We start from the raw sequence: 16479 nt of genomic DNA, 5'->3' as shown, positions 1-16479 counted from the left end.
GATTCATTACATTTGATGGTGAATAGAACATTTTTACATAAATTCTTATTTTAACCTGTGTTCAAGTGAAGATTATAGATTACAAAATGTAAACATATAAGTATGGGCATGTGTTTATTTCCACCAAAGAATCTGTATTCATTTAACTAATAAGTTGTGCACAAATATTAACTCCTCAATTATAAATCAGATCATTAACTTAAGTGATAGTAAGTAGTCCATCAGAAGCCATTTAGCATATCCAGATTATGCCTGTGTAGTCTGGCAAAGTGATCAATTATGCACAGTTATTCTTGAATTTTATAATTTTTGAAAAATGTATTTTGTGATGAGATCTAAATAAAAATAGATAATAGAAAATAGCAATTAATATTAACATAAGAAAATCTGATGTAGTTCAAATGCTAAGTCAGCTGTGTAGCTGATGACTGTCAGATCTTAAAGATATATGTTGTTAGATGCAATATAGTATAGTGGCCAACAACATGGGCTCTGGAGTCAGACTTCCTGGGTTGGAATTCCTGCTCCATCAATGATTAGCTGTATAACTTCAGATGAGTAACTAAATCTCTCAGTCCTTCAATTTCCTCCTCTGTAAAATGTGGATGATAAGAGAGCCAACATTTACATTTACTGTGCAAGTAATATTAAATTAGATAATAGTCAAAAATACTTGGAACAGTACCTGATACTCAATAAACATTGCTTATTTTTTTGTGTTGATGGAGTAGTTCAGGCTTGAGCAAGGTAACCACTTTTGTAACTGACCTTTGAGTTGTCCTGAATATCCCATATACTTATTTTGTGATAGTCAGATGAATCCCTGTCTGTTTTTAAGGAAGCCTCAACCGATCCTGTCAGAGTGCTCAGCTGGCTCCGCAGAGACCTGGAAAAAAGTACAGCAGGGTTCCAAGATGTTAGTTTCAAGCCTGGAGAATCATCCTTTGGTGGGGAAATGACCAACTCAGGAGGCCAATGCAAGGGTTTCCTCGTGGACTACTACAATACCCCCAACAAGGGCAGTCCAGGGAGATTTCATTTTGAGGTGACTCACAGAGAGAACCCTCTCCAGGATGCCGGCGCCCAAGCTGGTAATGAAAGAACAGTAGATGAAGTTTCCTTCTATGCTAACCGCCTCACAAACTTAGTCATAGCCATGGCCCGCAAGGAGATCAATGAAAGGATTGATGGCTCTGAAAACAAATGTGTCCATCAGTCATTGTATATGGGGGATGAACCCCCACCCAACAAAAGCCTGAGTAAAGTGGCATCAGAGCTAGTGAATGAGACTGTCGCTGAATGTTCCAAGGATACTACCTCAGATAAATTTCCTGGCCCTGGTGACAAAGTCTTAGGATCATTACAGAGTCCCTCAAATTTGAAATATAAAACCACTTTGAAGATCAAGGAAAACAAGGGTCCAGATGACAAGCCTGCTTCTAAAAAGTCTTTCTTCTATAAAGAAGTGTTTGAATCTCATAATGCAGGTGATGCTAAAGGGGGTAGATGGTCCTTACCTGGGGAGAGAAAGTTATTCAGTGGGCAAGAGAGGCCTGATGACTTTACAGCTTCTCTTAGTCAAAAGATCATGACCTATGCTAATAGTGTGGTATCTGATATGATGGTCTCCATCATGAAGACTCTGAAAATCCAAGTGAAGGACACAACCATTGCCACCATCCTGCTGAAGAAGGTACTGATCAAGCATGCAAAAGACGTGGTCTCAGATCTCATTGACTCCTTCATGAAGAACCTCCACAATGTCACAGGGACTCTCATGACTGATACAGACTTTGTGTCAGCTGTGAAAAGAAGTTTCTTCTCTCATGGAAGCCAGAAGGCCACAGATATCATGGATGCTATGCTGAATAAGCTATACTCTGTGGTGTTTGCCAAGAAACCTCCTGAGAATATCAGGAAAACCAAGGACAAGTCAGAGAGTTATTCCCTTCTCTCCATGAAAGGAATGGGTGACCCTAAAAAACGAAATGTAAATTTTGCAACAATGAAATCTGAAGGTAAATTGAGGGAAAAAATATGCTGTCCTCCACGTGAACCAGAGAAGACATGTGTTGAAACTTTGGGTGAACACCTTATCAAAGAAGGACTGAGCTTGTGGCATAAAAGTCAGAATAAAGAAGGAATATTTCCAGGTACCCAATGTGTAACATTTCCAGTTCCCAATGACCAATGTAGCCCTACACCAGAATATCCCTTTGGATATCCCCTGGACATTGGTGACCTCAACCCTCCCATGCATCACGTAGAGAATCCTGAGAATTTTATGTGTGATTCAGACTCCTGGGCCAAGGACCTGCTTGTATCTGCCTTACTTCTAATTCAGTACCACCTGGCCCAAGGAGGAAGCATGGATGCACAGAGCTTCCTTGATGCTGCTAGTACTACCAACTTTCCCACCAACAAGCCCCCTGTCATTTCTGATGAGACCAACCTTAAGTGTCCTTATGGGGGACATAACAAAGAAGAAGCAGAAAAGAAAGATCTAAAGAGCATTTTCTTCAACTTTATCCGGAATTTACTTACTGAGACCATTTTCAAGAATGACAGTAGCTGTGAACCCAAGGTGCCAGAACAACCAATTAAGGAAGACTCCTTCAGAAGTTCTCCCATAAAACCAAGTGAAGGTGATGAGACTGATGGTACCTTTCCTGGGCTGAGCATGATAGTTGCTGACCAGCTAGATGGCCACATGAATGGGGAGATGGTAGAACATCTGATGGACTCAGTGATGAAGCTTTGTCTCATTATTGCCAAGTCCTGTGACCCTCCCTTTGCAAAACTGGGAGATGATAAGTCTGGTGATACTACCAGGCCAACTTCAAACTTTCCTGATAGTTTATATGAGTGTTTACCAGTCAAGGGCACAGGGACAGCAGAGGCTGTCTTACAGAATGCCTATCAAGCTATCCATAATGAATTGAGAGGTGTATCAGGACAGCTCCCTGAAGGGTGTGCAGCACCCAAAGTGGTTGTCAGCAATCATAACCTAATTGATAGTGTTCAGAACAAGCAACTCCAAGCCGTACTTCAATGGGTAGCCGCCTCTGAGCTCAATGTCCCTATTTTGTACTTTGCTGGTGATGATGAAGGAATCCAAGAAAAGGTAAGGAAGATAATGGTTCATTGGGGTTTTAAGTTGTCTTCTTTCTGAATGGGAAGATATCCACTAGGAGAATAGAATGGGGACAGTAAGAATTTGAAGATCATGCCTCTTGGCAGAAATAATGGATAGAGTAAAAGTATAGTATGCCCAATAAGAATTACATCAAAGGGGGAAAAGTGGGGGTATATGATAAATCAAATCTGATTTTTTTCTGCATATTTTGGTGGGATGGAATAAATGCAAAATCTCCAAGAGACTTGGTGAAAGGATCATATTAATATCTGGGCTTCAGGCTGAATTTTGGGTAGGATAGCAATGCCCAAAGAATGAGAAGGGGCTGCAGGGAAGCATCCTGAGATGTGTTAAGGGAGTTGGGAGTACGGTGTGAATGATCTAAAATGATGAATTTTTCCAAACTGTCATTATTGTTTTAGTTGCTTGTCTAGGTGGTATTGGAGATTTGAAGATATTTGATAAATAACATGCCTTTCCCCACAACCCCAAGTTCTGAATCAATTGAGAAGACTAAAGAATAAGGCAAATGGGAAACCATCTTATCACTGTTATTACTGATTAACTGTGCCTTCTAACTCCTTGCTCCTCCCAATGTAGGCCTTGGAACTGCTCACTGGAAGGAGATTTTGAGTCTGGAAAGCATGAACATTTATGCAAGTTGCTGCTTCATGCTACTCTAGAGGAATTAAGAAATAGAGACCATTCCTACCACACACAAACACACATACACACCTTTAGGGATTTTGATTATTGTCTCAACTGATAAAAGTAGAACAGTGGTGGTTACCAATTAAGTAGTAAGGGGTGGCACTGGAGCCTGGGATTATTTATAAAAATAATTCATCCTCACAGAAAATAGAGGACAGATAAAGTAAGAGGTTTTATCTGTTTAATAAGTGGCATTTGTAAACCCTGCAACTGGTTTATCTGACGACTGGGAAGAGACAGGATTTTAAAGCCTCTAGATTAGGCTACACTAGACCTAAACAAGATACTCTATGATGTGTGGACTTGCTACTCAAAATGTGGTCTCTGAACCAACATTGGTGTCAGCCAGCAGCTTGTTAGAAGTTTGGAATCTCAGGCTCCACTTCTACCCTACTGAATCAGAATCTTCACTTTAGCAATTTAGCAAAATTCCCAGGTGGCCTTTGTGTACATTCAAGTTTGGGCTAGAGAACAGAATGTGGAGTTCCAATCCTACAAATATCCCTGAGTCTTGGCAAACTGTTAACAGTCTCAGTCACTACAGTTTTGCCAGTCTGTAAAACAGACAACCGTTTTAGCACATAGCAGTTTACAGAGGGGAGCTATATTCACAAAAACTTTAGACTGATTAAAAATCTTAAAAGAAGATATCACTATATTTTTAAGAATAGCTGGAGAAGTATATATCAAAGAAACTTCCCAAAATGATTTTAGATTTTTTGGGAAAAGGATTAATGTGTACAAATACTCTCATGCTGACACAAGTGATTGAACACAATAACACTGGAATACTCATGAGCCCAATTCCTTTAAATGAATTTGTATGCATTTTTAATAGATAATATGTGCATAGTTCAACATCCAAAGGCACAAAAGGATGTACAGTGAAAAATAAGGGGTTTTTTCCATCCTTATCTTCCATTTTATTATTCTTCCTGGAGAAAACCATTGGAATCAATTTCTTGCCTATCTTTTTATTTTTTAAGTATGCATATTGATTATGCTATTAGAGTTGTCCCATTTTTTTCTCCCCTTTATTCCACTCCACCTTGTATTCCCCTCCTACCAGCATCCCCTCCCCGCAACCTTACTTCATGTCCATGGGTAGTACATATAAGTTTTTTGGCTTCTCCATTTCCTACACTATTCCTAACCTCCCCCTGTCTATTTTGTACCTACCGTTTATGCTTCTTAGTCCCTGTACCTTTTACCCCATTCTCCCTCTGATAACCCTCCTGTGATCTCCATTTCTGTGGTTCTGTTCCTCTTCTAGTTGTTTGCTTAGCTTTCATTTTTGTTTTTTAGATTCACTTGTTGATAGTTGTGAGTTTGTTGGCATTTTACTCTTTATATTTTTTATCTTCTTCTTTTTCTCAGATAAGTCCTTTTAATATTTCATATAATAAGGGCTTGGTGATGATGAACTCCTTTCACTTGACCTTACCTGGGAAGCACTTTATCTGCCCTTCCATTCTAAATGATAGCTTTGCTGGATAGAGCAATCTTGGATGGAGGCCTTTGCCTTTCATGACTTTGAATACTTCTTTCCAGTCCCTTCTTGCCTTTAAGATTTCTTTTGAGAAATCAGCTAATAGTCTGATGGGAACTTCTTTGTAGGTAACTGTCTCCTTTTATCTTGCTGCTTTTAAGATTCTCTCCTTGTCTTTAACCTTGGGTAATGTAATTATGATGTGCCTTGGTGTGTGCTTCCTTGGTCCAACCTCTTTGGGGCTCTCTGAGCTTCCTGGACTTCCTAGAAGTCTATTTCCTTTGTCAGATTGGGGAAGGTCTTCTTCATTATTTTTTCAAATAAGTTTTCAATTTCTTCCTCTTCCTCTTCTCCTTCTGGCACTCCTATGATTCAGATCTTGGAATGTTTAAAGTTGTCCTGGAGGTTCCTAAGCTTCTCCTCATTTTTTTGATTTCTTGTTTCTTCATTCTGCTCTGGTTGAATATTTATTTCTTCCTTCTGCTCCAAACTGTTGATTTGAGTCCTGGTTTCCTTCTCGTCATTGTTGGTTCCCTGTGTATTTTCCTTTATTTCACTTTTCATAGCCTTCATTTTCTCCTCCATTTTGTGACCATATTCAACCATTTATGTGACCATCCTGATTACCAGTGTTTTGAACTGTACATCTGATAGGTTGGCTATCTCTTCATCACTTAGATGTATTTTTTCTGGAGCTTTGATCTGTTCTTTCATTTGGGCCATTGTATGGAAGTCCGGGTATCAAGGGGTTAAAGAAGAAAGATTCATCCAGACTGGTAGGGTGGCCGGAGATGGGCAGCCAGGGCAGAGATGATGTGGCAAGGCAGCAGTAAGAAGACCGGGTAGGCAAGGTGGTGACTGGCAGACCAGAGGGGGCAGTCCCACATTTGTGTGTACATAAACTATGAGGAACAACTGGGGAGCTAGATGGACTCTGTAACCCAGGGTTCTGGCATGGAGAAATAAAACCTCAAAACCTGTGACTGTAAAAACTTGTGGGGCTTGTGGCAGTGGAAGAAATTCTCAGCCTCACAGGGGAATTTGTTGGAGAAATCCACAGGGTCCTAGAACATACATATACTCACCCACCCAGAAATCAGCACCAGACAGGCCCAATTTGCTTGTGGGTCACAGGGGAGGTGACAGAAAGCTGGCTGAGAGCCAAGCAAGCAGCATTGTCCTTTCTCTGACCCCCTCCCCCACATACAGTGCCACAAGAACGTGGGTTGCACCTCCCTGGCAAATACCTAAGGCTCTGCCCCTTACAATGTAATAATTACTTATCCCTTTAGAAATATATATGCATACATAAGTAAGTACTTGTGTGTATATATTTCACTTTAAGTCTCAAATCATAGTATAATATGTATATTCTGTTCTGCAACATATAGAGCTGCCACATTCTTTTTAATGGCTGCATATCACTGTATTGTATGAAGGTGTTGTATTTAACCATTTTCCTGTGCATGAACATTTCAGCTGCCAATATTTGCTACTAAGTGCAATGCTGTGTGCACACAATCAAATGCATCTGTATATGCTAAATACTTAGAAAAGGAACTTCACGATCACCATTAATGTCTATTTGTGTATTTGATATATATCCTCAAATTGCCTTCCACATAGCTTGTACCAATTTGTACATCTACTAAAACAACATGAAAGTGCCTATTTTCCATACTTTAATCAACAGTGAGTGGCAAACTCGTGATCTTTGTCAAGTGCTGCTTTCCTTTGCACTTGGTTTATTGGGAATGAGGGTGACTGTCTTTTTGTAAGTTTAAGAGTCATTTTAATTTTCTTTTTCATTGGTGAATTGTTTGTTTATACCCCCTGCCTATTTTTCCATTGGGTTATTATTCTTTTTCTTTTTAATCTCCAGGAGTTTTATATATAAGGAAATTAGCCTTTGTGATATTAAATACATTCTTTAATCATTTGTCTTTTGGTGTTTTGTCAATTTGTTTTTGCCATATAGAATTTTTAAAATGTTTATGTAACCAAATCTAAGACATTTTTTCTTTCATTTTTTCCTGGATTTCATGTCATATTTTGGAAGATATTCTTTACTTCAAAATATTAACAAAACTTTCCCATATTTTCTCTCAATACTTATGTTTTAAAAAATATTTTATTGTTATTGTATTATGGTTGTCCCAATTTTTCCCCTTTTGCTCTCTCCTGCCCAGCCCACTCCCAGTCTCACAGTCAACCCCCACCATTATCCATGTCCGTGGGTCATCCATACATGTTCCTTGACTAGTCTTTTCCCCTTCTTTCCATGCTAAGCCCCCTCCCACCTCCCCTCTGGTTGCTGTTAGTCTGTTCCTTGTTTCCATGCCTCTGGTTTTATTTCACTCATTAGTTTATTAGGTTTCTCTTATAAGTGAGATCGCATGATATTTGTCTTTCACCACCTGACTTATTTCACTTAGCATAATACTCTCCAGTCCCATCCATGCTGTCTTGAAGGGTAGGAGTTTCTTCTTTCTTTCTGCTGTGTAGTGTTCCATTGTGTAAATGTACCAGTTTTTTTATCCACTCATTTACTGATGGGCACTTAGACCACCAACTTACACCATATACCAGAATAAACTCAAAATAGATAAAAGACTTAAATATGTCGTGACACCATAAAAGTCCTAGAGGAAAACATAGGCAGTAAAATTTCAGATATCCCACACAGCAATATTTTCACCACTGTATCTCCTAGGGCAAATTAAAAAGTTTCTGCATGGCTCAGGAAACCATCATCAAAATGAAAAGGAAGCCAACCATATGTGAGAACATATTTGCCAATGATACCTTGGACAAGGATTTGATCTCCAAAATATGTAAAGAACTCATATGACTCAACATGAGGAAGTCAAACAATCCAATTAAACAATGGGCAAAGGATCTGAATAGACACTTCTCCTAAGAGGACATACAGAGGGCCCAGAGACATGTGAAAGGACACTGAGCATCACCAGCCATCAGAGAGATGCAAATTAAAACCACATCGAGATTCCACTTCACACCAGTCAGAAAGGCCATCATAGACCAATCTCAACAAGTGCTGGAGAGGGTTGTGGAGAAAAGAGAACCCTAGTACATTGTTGGTGGGAATGTAGACTGGTGTAGCCACTGTGGAAAACATTATGGAATTTCCTCAAAAAACTAAAAGTGGGACTTCCTTTTGACCCAGCAATTGCACTGCTGAGAATATACCCCCAAAATCCCAAAACACCAATTCAAAAGAACTTATGCACCCCTATGTTCATAACAGCACTATTTACAATAGTCAAATGCAGGAAACAGCCTAAGTGCCCAATACTTATGTTTTCTAAAAAAATATTTAAGACTTTGATCTATTTTGAATTTATTTTTATATAAAGTGATGTGATTTTTCTCAGATGGTTAATTACCTTTAGTTCTTTTTCAAAATGTTCTGTTGTTTCACTGAATTGTTTGACTATTTACTATTTAAATACTATTTAAATTGGCATATCATTTTTAAAAGTTTTTTTTTTATTTTTAGAGAAGGGAAGGGAGGGAGAAAGAGAGGGAGAGAAACCTCAATGTGTGGTTGCCTCTCACACACCCCTTACTGGGGACCTGGCTTGCAACCTAGGCATGTGCCCTGACTGGGAATTGAACTGGCTACCCTTTGGTTCACAGATCGGCACTCAATCCACTCAACCACACCAGCCAGAGCTAGCACATCATTTCAATTACTGTTATTCTATAATATCTTTTAGTATCAAAATGATTAGGGACTCCTTATGTCTCAATCTCAGAATTTTCTAGGCTGTATTTCTTGATTTGCACCCCCAGCCTCAGACAACCATTAACCTGATTTCTATCACAGATTTCCCTTGCCAACAGTTTACACAGTGGAGCTATAAAATCCATAGTCTTACATTTGGCCATTCACACTTAGCACAATGTTTTTTGAGGTTTATCCATGATGTAGTATCAATAGTTCATTCCTTTTTATTGCTGGATAGTGTTTCATTGTGAAGATATATTACATTTTGTTTGTCCATTCACCAGTAAAGGACATTTGGATTGTTTCTACTTTTTTGCTATCACAAATAGTGTTGCTATGAACATTCACATACAAGTCTTTGTGGGCACATACATTTTCATTTCTCTTGAGCAACAAGGAATTGAATTGCTGCACCTTATGGTAAGTATATTTTTAAAAACTGCCAATTTTTGTTTTCCAAAAATGTACCATTTTACATTCCCACCAACAGTTTATGTAGGCTTCAGTTTCTCCACATCCTCGTCAACATTTATTATAGCTATTAAGGTAGTATTTGGTGGTGGATTTAATTTGACATACACACATTAAAATTGTCTAAGGATTTGAACATCTTATGTGCTAATTAGCCATTCATATATATATTTTTGTTGAATTGTCTATGCAAATCTTTTGCCCATGTTTTGACTGTTGTTTTCTTGTTATAAAGTTACAAGTATTCTTCATATATTCTGGATACAGGTCCTTCACCAAAAGTATGATTTGCAAATATTTTCTCTCAGTCTGTTTTTTTTAACTTAATGAAGTCTTTTGAAGAGCAAAAGTCTTAATGATGAAATCTAGTTTATCACTGTTTGCTTTTGTTGCTTGTGTTTTGATGTTATATCTTTGCATAACTCAGTGGTTCTCAATTGGAGGTAGTTTTGCCCCCAAGGGACATTTGGTATGGAGATATATATTACTGTCAAAACTAGGAGGGGGGTTGCTAATGTAGTGTTCTTGGTAGAAGCCAAGGATGCTGCTGAACACTCTACAATGCACAGGACAATCCCACAACAAAGAATAATCTGACCTAAAAGGTCAGTATTGTCAGATTGAGAAACACTGATCTAACATGAAGTTATGAAAATTTTCTTTTTATTATTTCAAAATATTTGACAATTTCTGCTCTTATATTTAGGCTGTGATCCATTTTGAGTTCATGTGTATGTATGATATGAGGTAGGGGTCTAATTTATTCTTTTATAGTTGTCTCAGCACCATTTGTTGGAAATAAAAATGGATATCTGGCCCTTTTGAGTTATTTTTCCCTTTATAAAAAAAAATAAATTGACCATGAATGTTGAGGTTCAAGCTTTCTTTTGATTGCTATTTTTATTTTTATTTACATCTTATTCCATAATTTTACTTTTAACCTACCTATATCACTTGAAGTGAGTTTTTTTTTGTAGGCAAAGTATAGTTGGGTCATATTTTTTATTCATTCTGACAATTGGTGTGTTTAGACTACTTACATTTAGTTAAATCATTCATATATTTGAATTTAGGTCTACTATTTTAATATTAGTTCTATTTATTCTTTGTCTTTCTTCTTCCTTTCTCTTTGTTGCCTTTTGGATTGTTTGAACATTTTTTCAGCATTCCATTTTTATCTATTTTTGACTACATCTCTTTGTGTAGCTTTTTAGTGGTTTTTCTCGGAGTGACAATATACATACTTGACTTTTCAGAGTCTATGTAGGATAAATGGTTGCCACTTAAACTAGAATGTAGACATCTTACCATTTAGGCCCCTTTACACTTCCCTCTATATTGTAGTTTTCATGTATTTAATTTACACATATTAAAAACTTTTAGACAATGTTATATTTTACTTCAATCATAAAACATATTTTAAAGAACTGAGAATAGTTTATTATTTATACTGAGACTTTTCCCTGTTTCTGTTGTTCTTTATCCCCGATGTTCCCAGTTTCCTTTTGATAGCTTTCTTTTGTTTTAAGAACTAGAACACATTTTCTGATCATGAATTCTCTTTGTTTTCTTTAATCTGAAATTTTCTTTATTTAACCTTTATTGCTGAAGTATATTTTTACTGGATATAGAATTCTGCTTTGATAGTTCTTTTCATTTAGTGCTTTTAAAATATTGTGCCATATCATTTTGGCTTCTGTGACTTCTGATAAGAAATCTGTTGTCACTCAAATTATTGTTCCCATATAATGTGCCATTTCTCTGCTTTTGATTTTTTCTTTTTCTTTAATTTTAACCAATTTGATTATAACAAGTCTTAAAGTGAATTTCTTTTTTTCCATTTTATTGAATTTATTGAAGTGACAGTCTCACCTATAAGTGAAACCTAATCAACAAAACAAACAAGCAAGCAAAATATAACCAGAGACATTGAAGCTAAAGTGAATTTCTTTGGGTTTATCTTATTTTAGGTTCACTGAGCTTCTTATGGCAAATTACAGAAGCTTTCATTCATTATTTCTTCCAGTATTTTTTTCTGCACCACCCTTTCCCCCATCTCCTTCTAGGATTCAAATGACGTAAATATAAAACATTTTAATATTGTCATACAGGCCCCCAAAGTCTGTTTATTTTTTAATCATTTTTAAATAAGTTTAATCAATCCTATATTGTTCCATGCAGCTAATTTCTGTTTTTCTATCTTCAAGTTTACTGCCATTTCTTTTTATTTGCCCATCGAATTAGCTTTCATTTTGGATTTTTTTCCTACAATTTCTCTTTGGTTCTTCTTTATAGCTTCTTTTATCAAGACTTTCTGTGTTTCCATTTGTGTCAACAATGTTTGTATGTATTTTGGTTTCTCACATGGAAATTTTCCCTTCTGAAAGAGCTCCTGATATCTGGCCTGTTTATTTGCTCTTTGACTTTTTATCATAGAACGATGTGCATAATGCACAAAATAAAACTTGGGTTACTTTAGTTTGTTGCTGCTAAGATTTCAGATGAATGACAATCTACTATGTTCATATTAAAGAGGTTGCTTTGCATAAATTTTCTCATTTTATACTTGATAAGAAAACTAAACATCAGGTTCAGAGACCTGGGTATGAATTTTGCCTCTGCTAATTTCTAGCACTGTATTGCAAGTCTCTTCACCTCTTTGGCAAACATTTTCATGAGGGTTGAATGCATCTTTGAACTGCATTCCTGCTCTAACATTCCAAGGGTCTTTAGTCTGTGGAGCACAGGACAGCATCCACCTTTGTCCTTTGACATATTTCTCTGCTGCCCTTGTTGATCTTTGGGCAATGATGGGGACTGTTTGATATTACAATGAACTTAAGAACACCTTAGGAAACAAGAACACCATTGACCAAACAGCCACTGGAAGCAGGAAGATTTTACTCTTAGTAGGAAATCATATTTTCCATATCATGGATAGGTGGGTTTTAACATCTCTTCTTTAAATTAAGGGTGACATAACCAAATTTCTTCTGCCAAACAAGCCAGCAAACTTTACAATTACGGAAGTCTTCTCAACATTTAATTATAGAGTCTGTTTTGCTGAAGTTTCTCAAAGTCTACCTTGCCTCTTTGTTCTAGCCTTGTCAGCACCTTACTGGCCTGCTATGGGACATTCTGCCCTTCCACTACTACTTTCTTTCCTTTCCACAGCTACTTCAGCTCTCAGCTGCCGCGGTGGAAAAAGGACGCAGCGTAGGTGAGGTTCTGCAGTCTGTGCTGCGCTATGAGAAGGAGCGACAGCTGGACGAGGCAGTGGGGAATGTCACACGGCTGCAGCTGCTGGACTGGTTGATGGAGAACTTGTGATGGGCACCCACCCACTGCTTTCCCCTCTTGCAGCAGTCAGCTCAGCCCTTTTCCCTTCCCTTCTTTCTCACTTCCACAGCTTCTCTCTTTATATCCTCATCCCACTCACATCAAAGACATGTCATCTTATGCTAGTCACTGGATTTTGCAGATTTTCCTGTCCATGCGAGCAAGGACATAAAATAAAAAAAATTACAATTAAAGTGCTCCAAGTGTATGGTTTCTGTGGGATCCAATGGGGCGATAAGGTAAAGAAATTTCAGGGATGAAAAAATAATCAGATGGATAGCAGAAGAAAATAATGCTGAACTGAGAGCTCCTGACAAAGGTCCTTAAACCTGTGTCACAACTTGCAGCCCCCCTGCCTTCAAGCGTCCCCTAAAAATAAGAAGCCACAATTTATCAACTCATTCAGCCTTTTAAAACCATGCAAATTGGGAAATATTTTCTAATATTCAACCCAAATCATTCTGATTATGGTATCAAGGATTTGGCTTCAAGAACAAAATGACTGTCTGCCTCAACTTTGTCCATGGTTGAAGATAGCTGATGTCAAGAGGTCCAGAAGACCTGAATTTTATTTCCAGTTCTGTACCTTTCTGGTTATAGGACATGGAACAAGTTACTATTATGATACTGCTCTGACTTAATGTCCATATCACCCCATTTAAGAAGCATTTTCTGTTCTTACTCTGACCTTTCTGTGGAATTTTATATTCTTGATCCTTCCTTCTGTAAACTTTCTTTTCTAGTTTCTAATATCCTATTTTTTCTATGTCTCTTTGGGACTCTACTAAACTCTGTCAACCCTTACATATTTATCTTTTATAGGACTGACTCTTGACCCTCTGCTATTCTCACTCTATATTATCTTCCCTGGGTGATTTCATCCAAACCCATAGCTTCAGTTATCTGATGTCTCTCTTTATAGAATAGTACAAAGTGATTAAAATGATGTTACAATCTTTAGCTTCTTGTAAAATTTTACCTGCACTATAATTACAACCCTACAGAGATTATTTATTCATTAGATGAGGACTAGAAAGGCAAAATAAATGGACTTACTTAGACTTTGCAATTGGTGGATGAACAAACACCTCCTGCTATTGTGATCCTAGAGAAGCATCAGATGGGGTGCTACCACCACCACAACCTTCTTAATGTGGCCTTGTGACCCAGTCTGGCCAATCAGAGGATCCCAGTGTCTCAGACATAGTGACTGGCTTAAGTCCAATCATTTCTAAGACCTCCCTGCCCACAAGGAAGACTGCATATTTTGACTGGATAATAGTGGTCCAAGACAAACTTCTGAGCAGAGCTTGACTTCAGAAAGAAATTAACCATAAAAAGAAGCAAGGCTAAGATGGAGAGGGAGTTTGAGCCCTGTGACCTTGTTTGAATCCCTAGATCCTGCTGTGCCTGAAGCTATACTTACCCTTTCTGATTCCCCAATTACATAAACCGATAAATGTCCTTTATTGTTCAATTTTGAGTTTACCTTCTGTCATTATCAAATAAGAATCCTGTCTTGGGCAAAAATAAAAATTTAGAGTTTTATTAGTGATGATATAACTGACTATTTAATGCTCCCTGCCCTGCCCGATATACACACTGTTTTATCTTGTTGAGGGCATAAGAAAGGAATGTAGATGCAAGGACATCCTCTTCCATCACATCAGAAACCATGCCAACTGGCCATGTGACTAGAGTTGTGGTTTTGTTGTTGTTGATTTTTAAACAAACGTTTATGAATTAAAAACGGCAATCTGAAGTATTGTACAATATAAGTGTGGTCTCTAATACAAAGCATTGGTGAAAAGGAACAGGACACACCCTCAGCAGAGGTCATACAATAGGTGGTAAGATGCTTGTGTTCTTGGGGGAGGAGTTTTTGCTTTGCTGCTCTGTGGAGGTCTTGGACTCCTCTGGCCTGACAACTGCCTCTGGTTTACTGGACACTCTTGCTATATGAGGCAGTTGGACAAGCTCAGCTGTGTGCTGGAGAGTGCCCTGCTGATCACCTGAATTCTGAGCCTTAGTGGTGCCATCTTTTATTTTGTCTTTAGTCTCTTCTTTGGTGACCACATCTGCTGAAGGAGAGAGAAGACAAAGAACAAGTTGTTCAAGTGTGAATTAAATTCTAACTGTCCATTAGCCATCCATTAGCAGGGGAATCCTGGTTGTAATGATATAAAAGCAGTTCATTTATAAAGCACATTCTGCATGCCAGGCATTATTCTAAGCACTTCACATTTACTAATTCATTTGATACTTTCTCCACAGCCATAGAAAATAGGCATTATTCTTATTCCCATAAATGGAGAAACTGAGATACAGAGAGGTAAGTAAGTTGCCCAAGTGCCTATACCTGGTAAATAATAAGGCCTGAATTTAATTACAGGCAACCTGACTCCAATGACCCTGTACACAACCAGTAGGCTATTTACATATAAAAAATATTTGACTAATGCCATAATCTGATAAAAATTCAAAAGGTAATTATAGGGGTACAGAAAAGGACACAGTGAAAGAAAAGGAAAGCAGGGGAAAGGAAATTGAAGATAACATGAAAAATGGAAAATCCTAATAATAAGGGGCAAAAAAAAAAATAAGCTAGAACCAAGTTTTCTGAAAGGACAATCCCAAAAGTAAGAAATGGCAGGCCAGTAGTGGTGTAGCAGAATAATTATCTATCCAAGGTTGAGTTCAGAGAAACTGACATGCAGTCCTCCACAGATGCCTAAACCCTGGACTATGGGAAGAGAACTGGCTATTTGAGGGGCTGTACCTTTTTTACCCAAGTGGTGCTGCTTTTGAACCTTGTCCTTTCTTGCCTCAGAAGGGAAACAGATATTGAATTTCCTCAGGGTCGGGGGCCGGGGCCGTGGTTTGAAGTTCCGAGCATCGAGTATCCAAGCATGCTTCAGGGCCTGGTCAGGGGTCATGCGAAGAGAAGGTTCCCATCTACACACCAACAAAGCCCAGCACGGGTTATTGTTTTATTTTTTAATACCGAAACATTTTCAAAGACTCCAATAAAAAACCTAAATAAGGTATAATATAAGTGATTAATTTTTAAAGAACTCATTTAAGCTATGTTATAACTCAAAGATATTATAGAATGAGATTATGACATAATTTTAAAGTACCTGAAAACAATTTTTGGAAATGATCTTTTTTAGTAAATTTATATGACAAGACAAGGAGTGTGATAGATCCCAAGTCTTCTAGAGTTCTAGAAATTTCCTTATAAAAATATTATAGAAAATCTTAACCAATGGGATTTTGGATTTGTAAACTAAGAAGATCAAAATAAAGCGATGTTTAATCGCAATTTCCAAGCTACAGAATTTGGACCTATAGCTATATCAGAAAGGATATTACAGAATGCTACAGTATTAAGTTTATAAGGAGACTTGGATATAATTCAGCCAAAACTCTAATGCAGTAACAAATACATTTGAGAGAAACCCTAACATAGAATCATCCTGTCATTCTTGAATAATTTTAGTGGCAAGGCACTAACTCACAGAACCATAATTTTTAAAAATGCCAATTCTTTAAAAGTTTTTCATTTTCATTAAGCCAAAA

At 37.6% G+C, this 16479-nt stretch overlaps 2 protein-coding genes across 3 annotated transcripts in view; one reads left to right on the top strand and one right to left on the bottom strand.

The window, feature by feature from the left end:
• The window catches only part of AKAP3 (A-kinase anchoring protein 3), a 43074-nt gene extending 28353 nt beyond the window's left edge, over window positions 1-14721 (top strand). Inside the window, exons 3-4 of one of the 2 annotated variants that reach the window (XM_028532667.2) lie at window positions 839-3124; window positions 12733-14721. In XM_028532667.2, the coding sequence (XP_028388468.1) occupies window positions 839-3124; window positions 12733-12888 (2442 nt within the window). In that variant the 3' untranslated portion in view covers window positions 12889-14721. The remainder of the gene's footprint in view (window positions 1-838; window positions 3125-12732) is intronic. The other variant, XM_028532670.2, reaches the window with a different exon arrangement.
• Window positions 14628-16479, bottom strand: part of DYRK4 (dual specificity tyrosine phosphorylation regulated kinase 4) — a 28570-nt gene continuing 26718 nt past the window's right edge. The window contains exons 13-14 of the mRNA XM_036016363.1: window positions 15677-15852; window positions 14628-14978 (exon numbers count right to left, since the gene is read on the bottom strand). Of these exons, the coding sequence (XP_035872256.1) occupies window positions 14734-14978; window positions 15677-15852 (421 nt within the window). The 3' untranslated portion in view covers window positions 14628-14733. The remainder of the gene's footprint in view (window positions 14979-15676; window positions 15853-16479) is intronic.

This window comes from Phyllostomus discolor, chromosome 2 (assembly GCF_004126475.2).
Source record: "Phyllostomus discolor isolate MPI-MPIP mPhyDis1 chromosome 2, mPhyDis1.pri.v3, whole genome shotgun sequence".
Taxonomy (NCBI): Eukaryota; Metazoa; Chordata; class Mammalia; order Chiroptera; family Phyllostomidae; genus Phyllostomus; species Phyllostomus discolor.
This window is presented reverse-complemented; position numbering and strand designations above follow the sequence as displayed.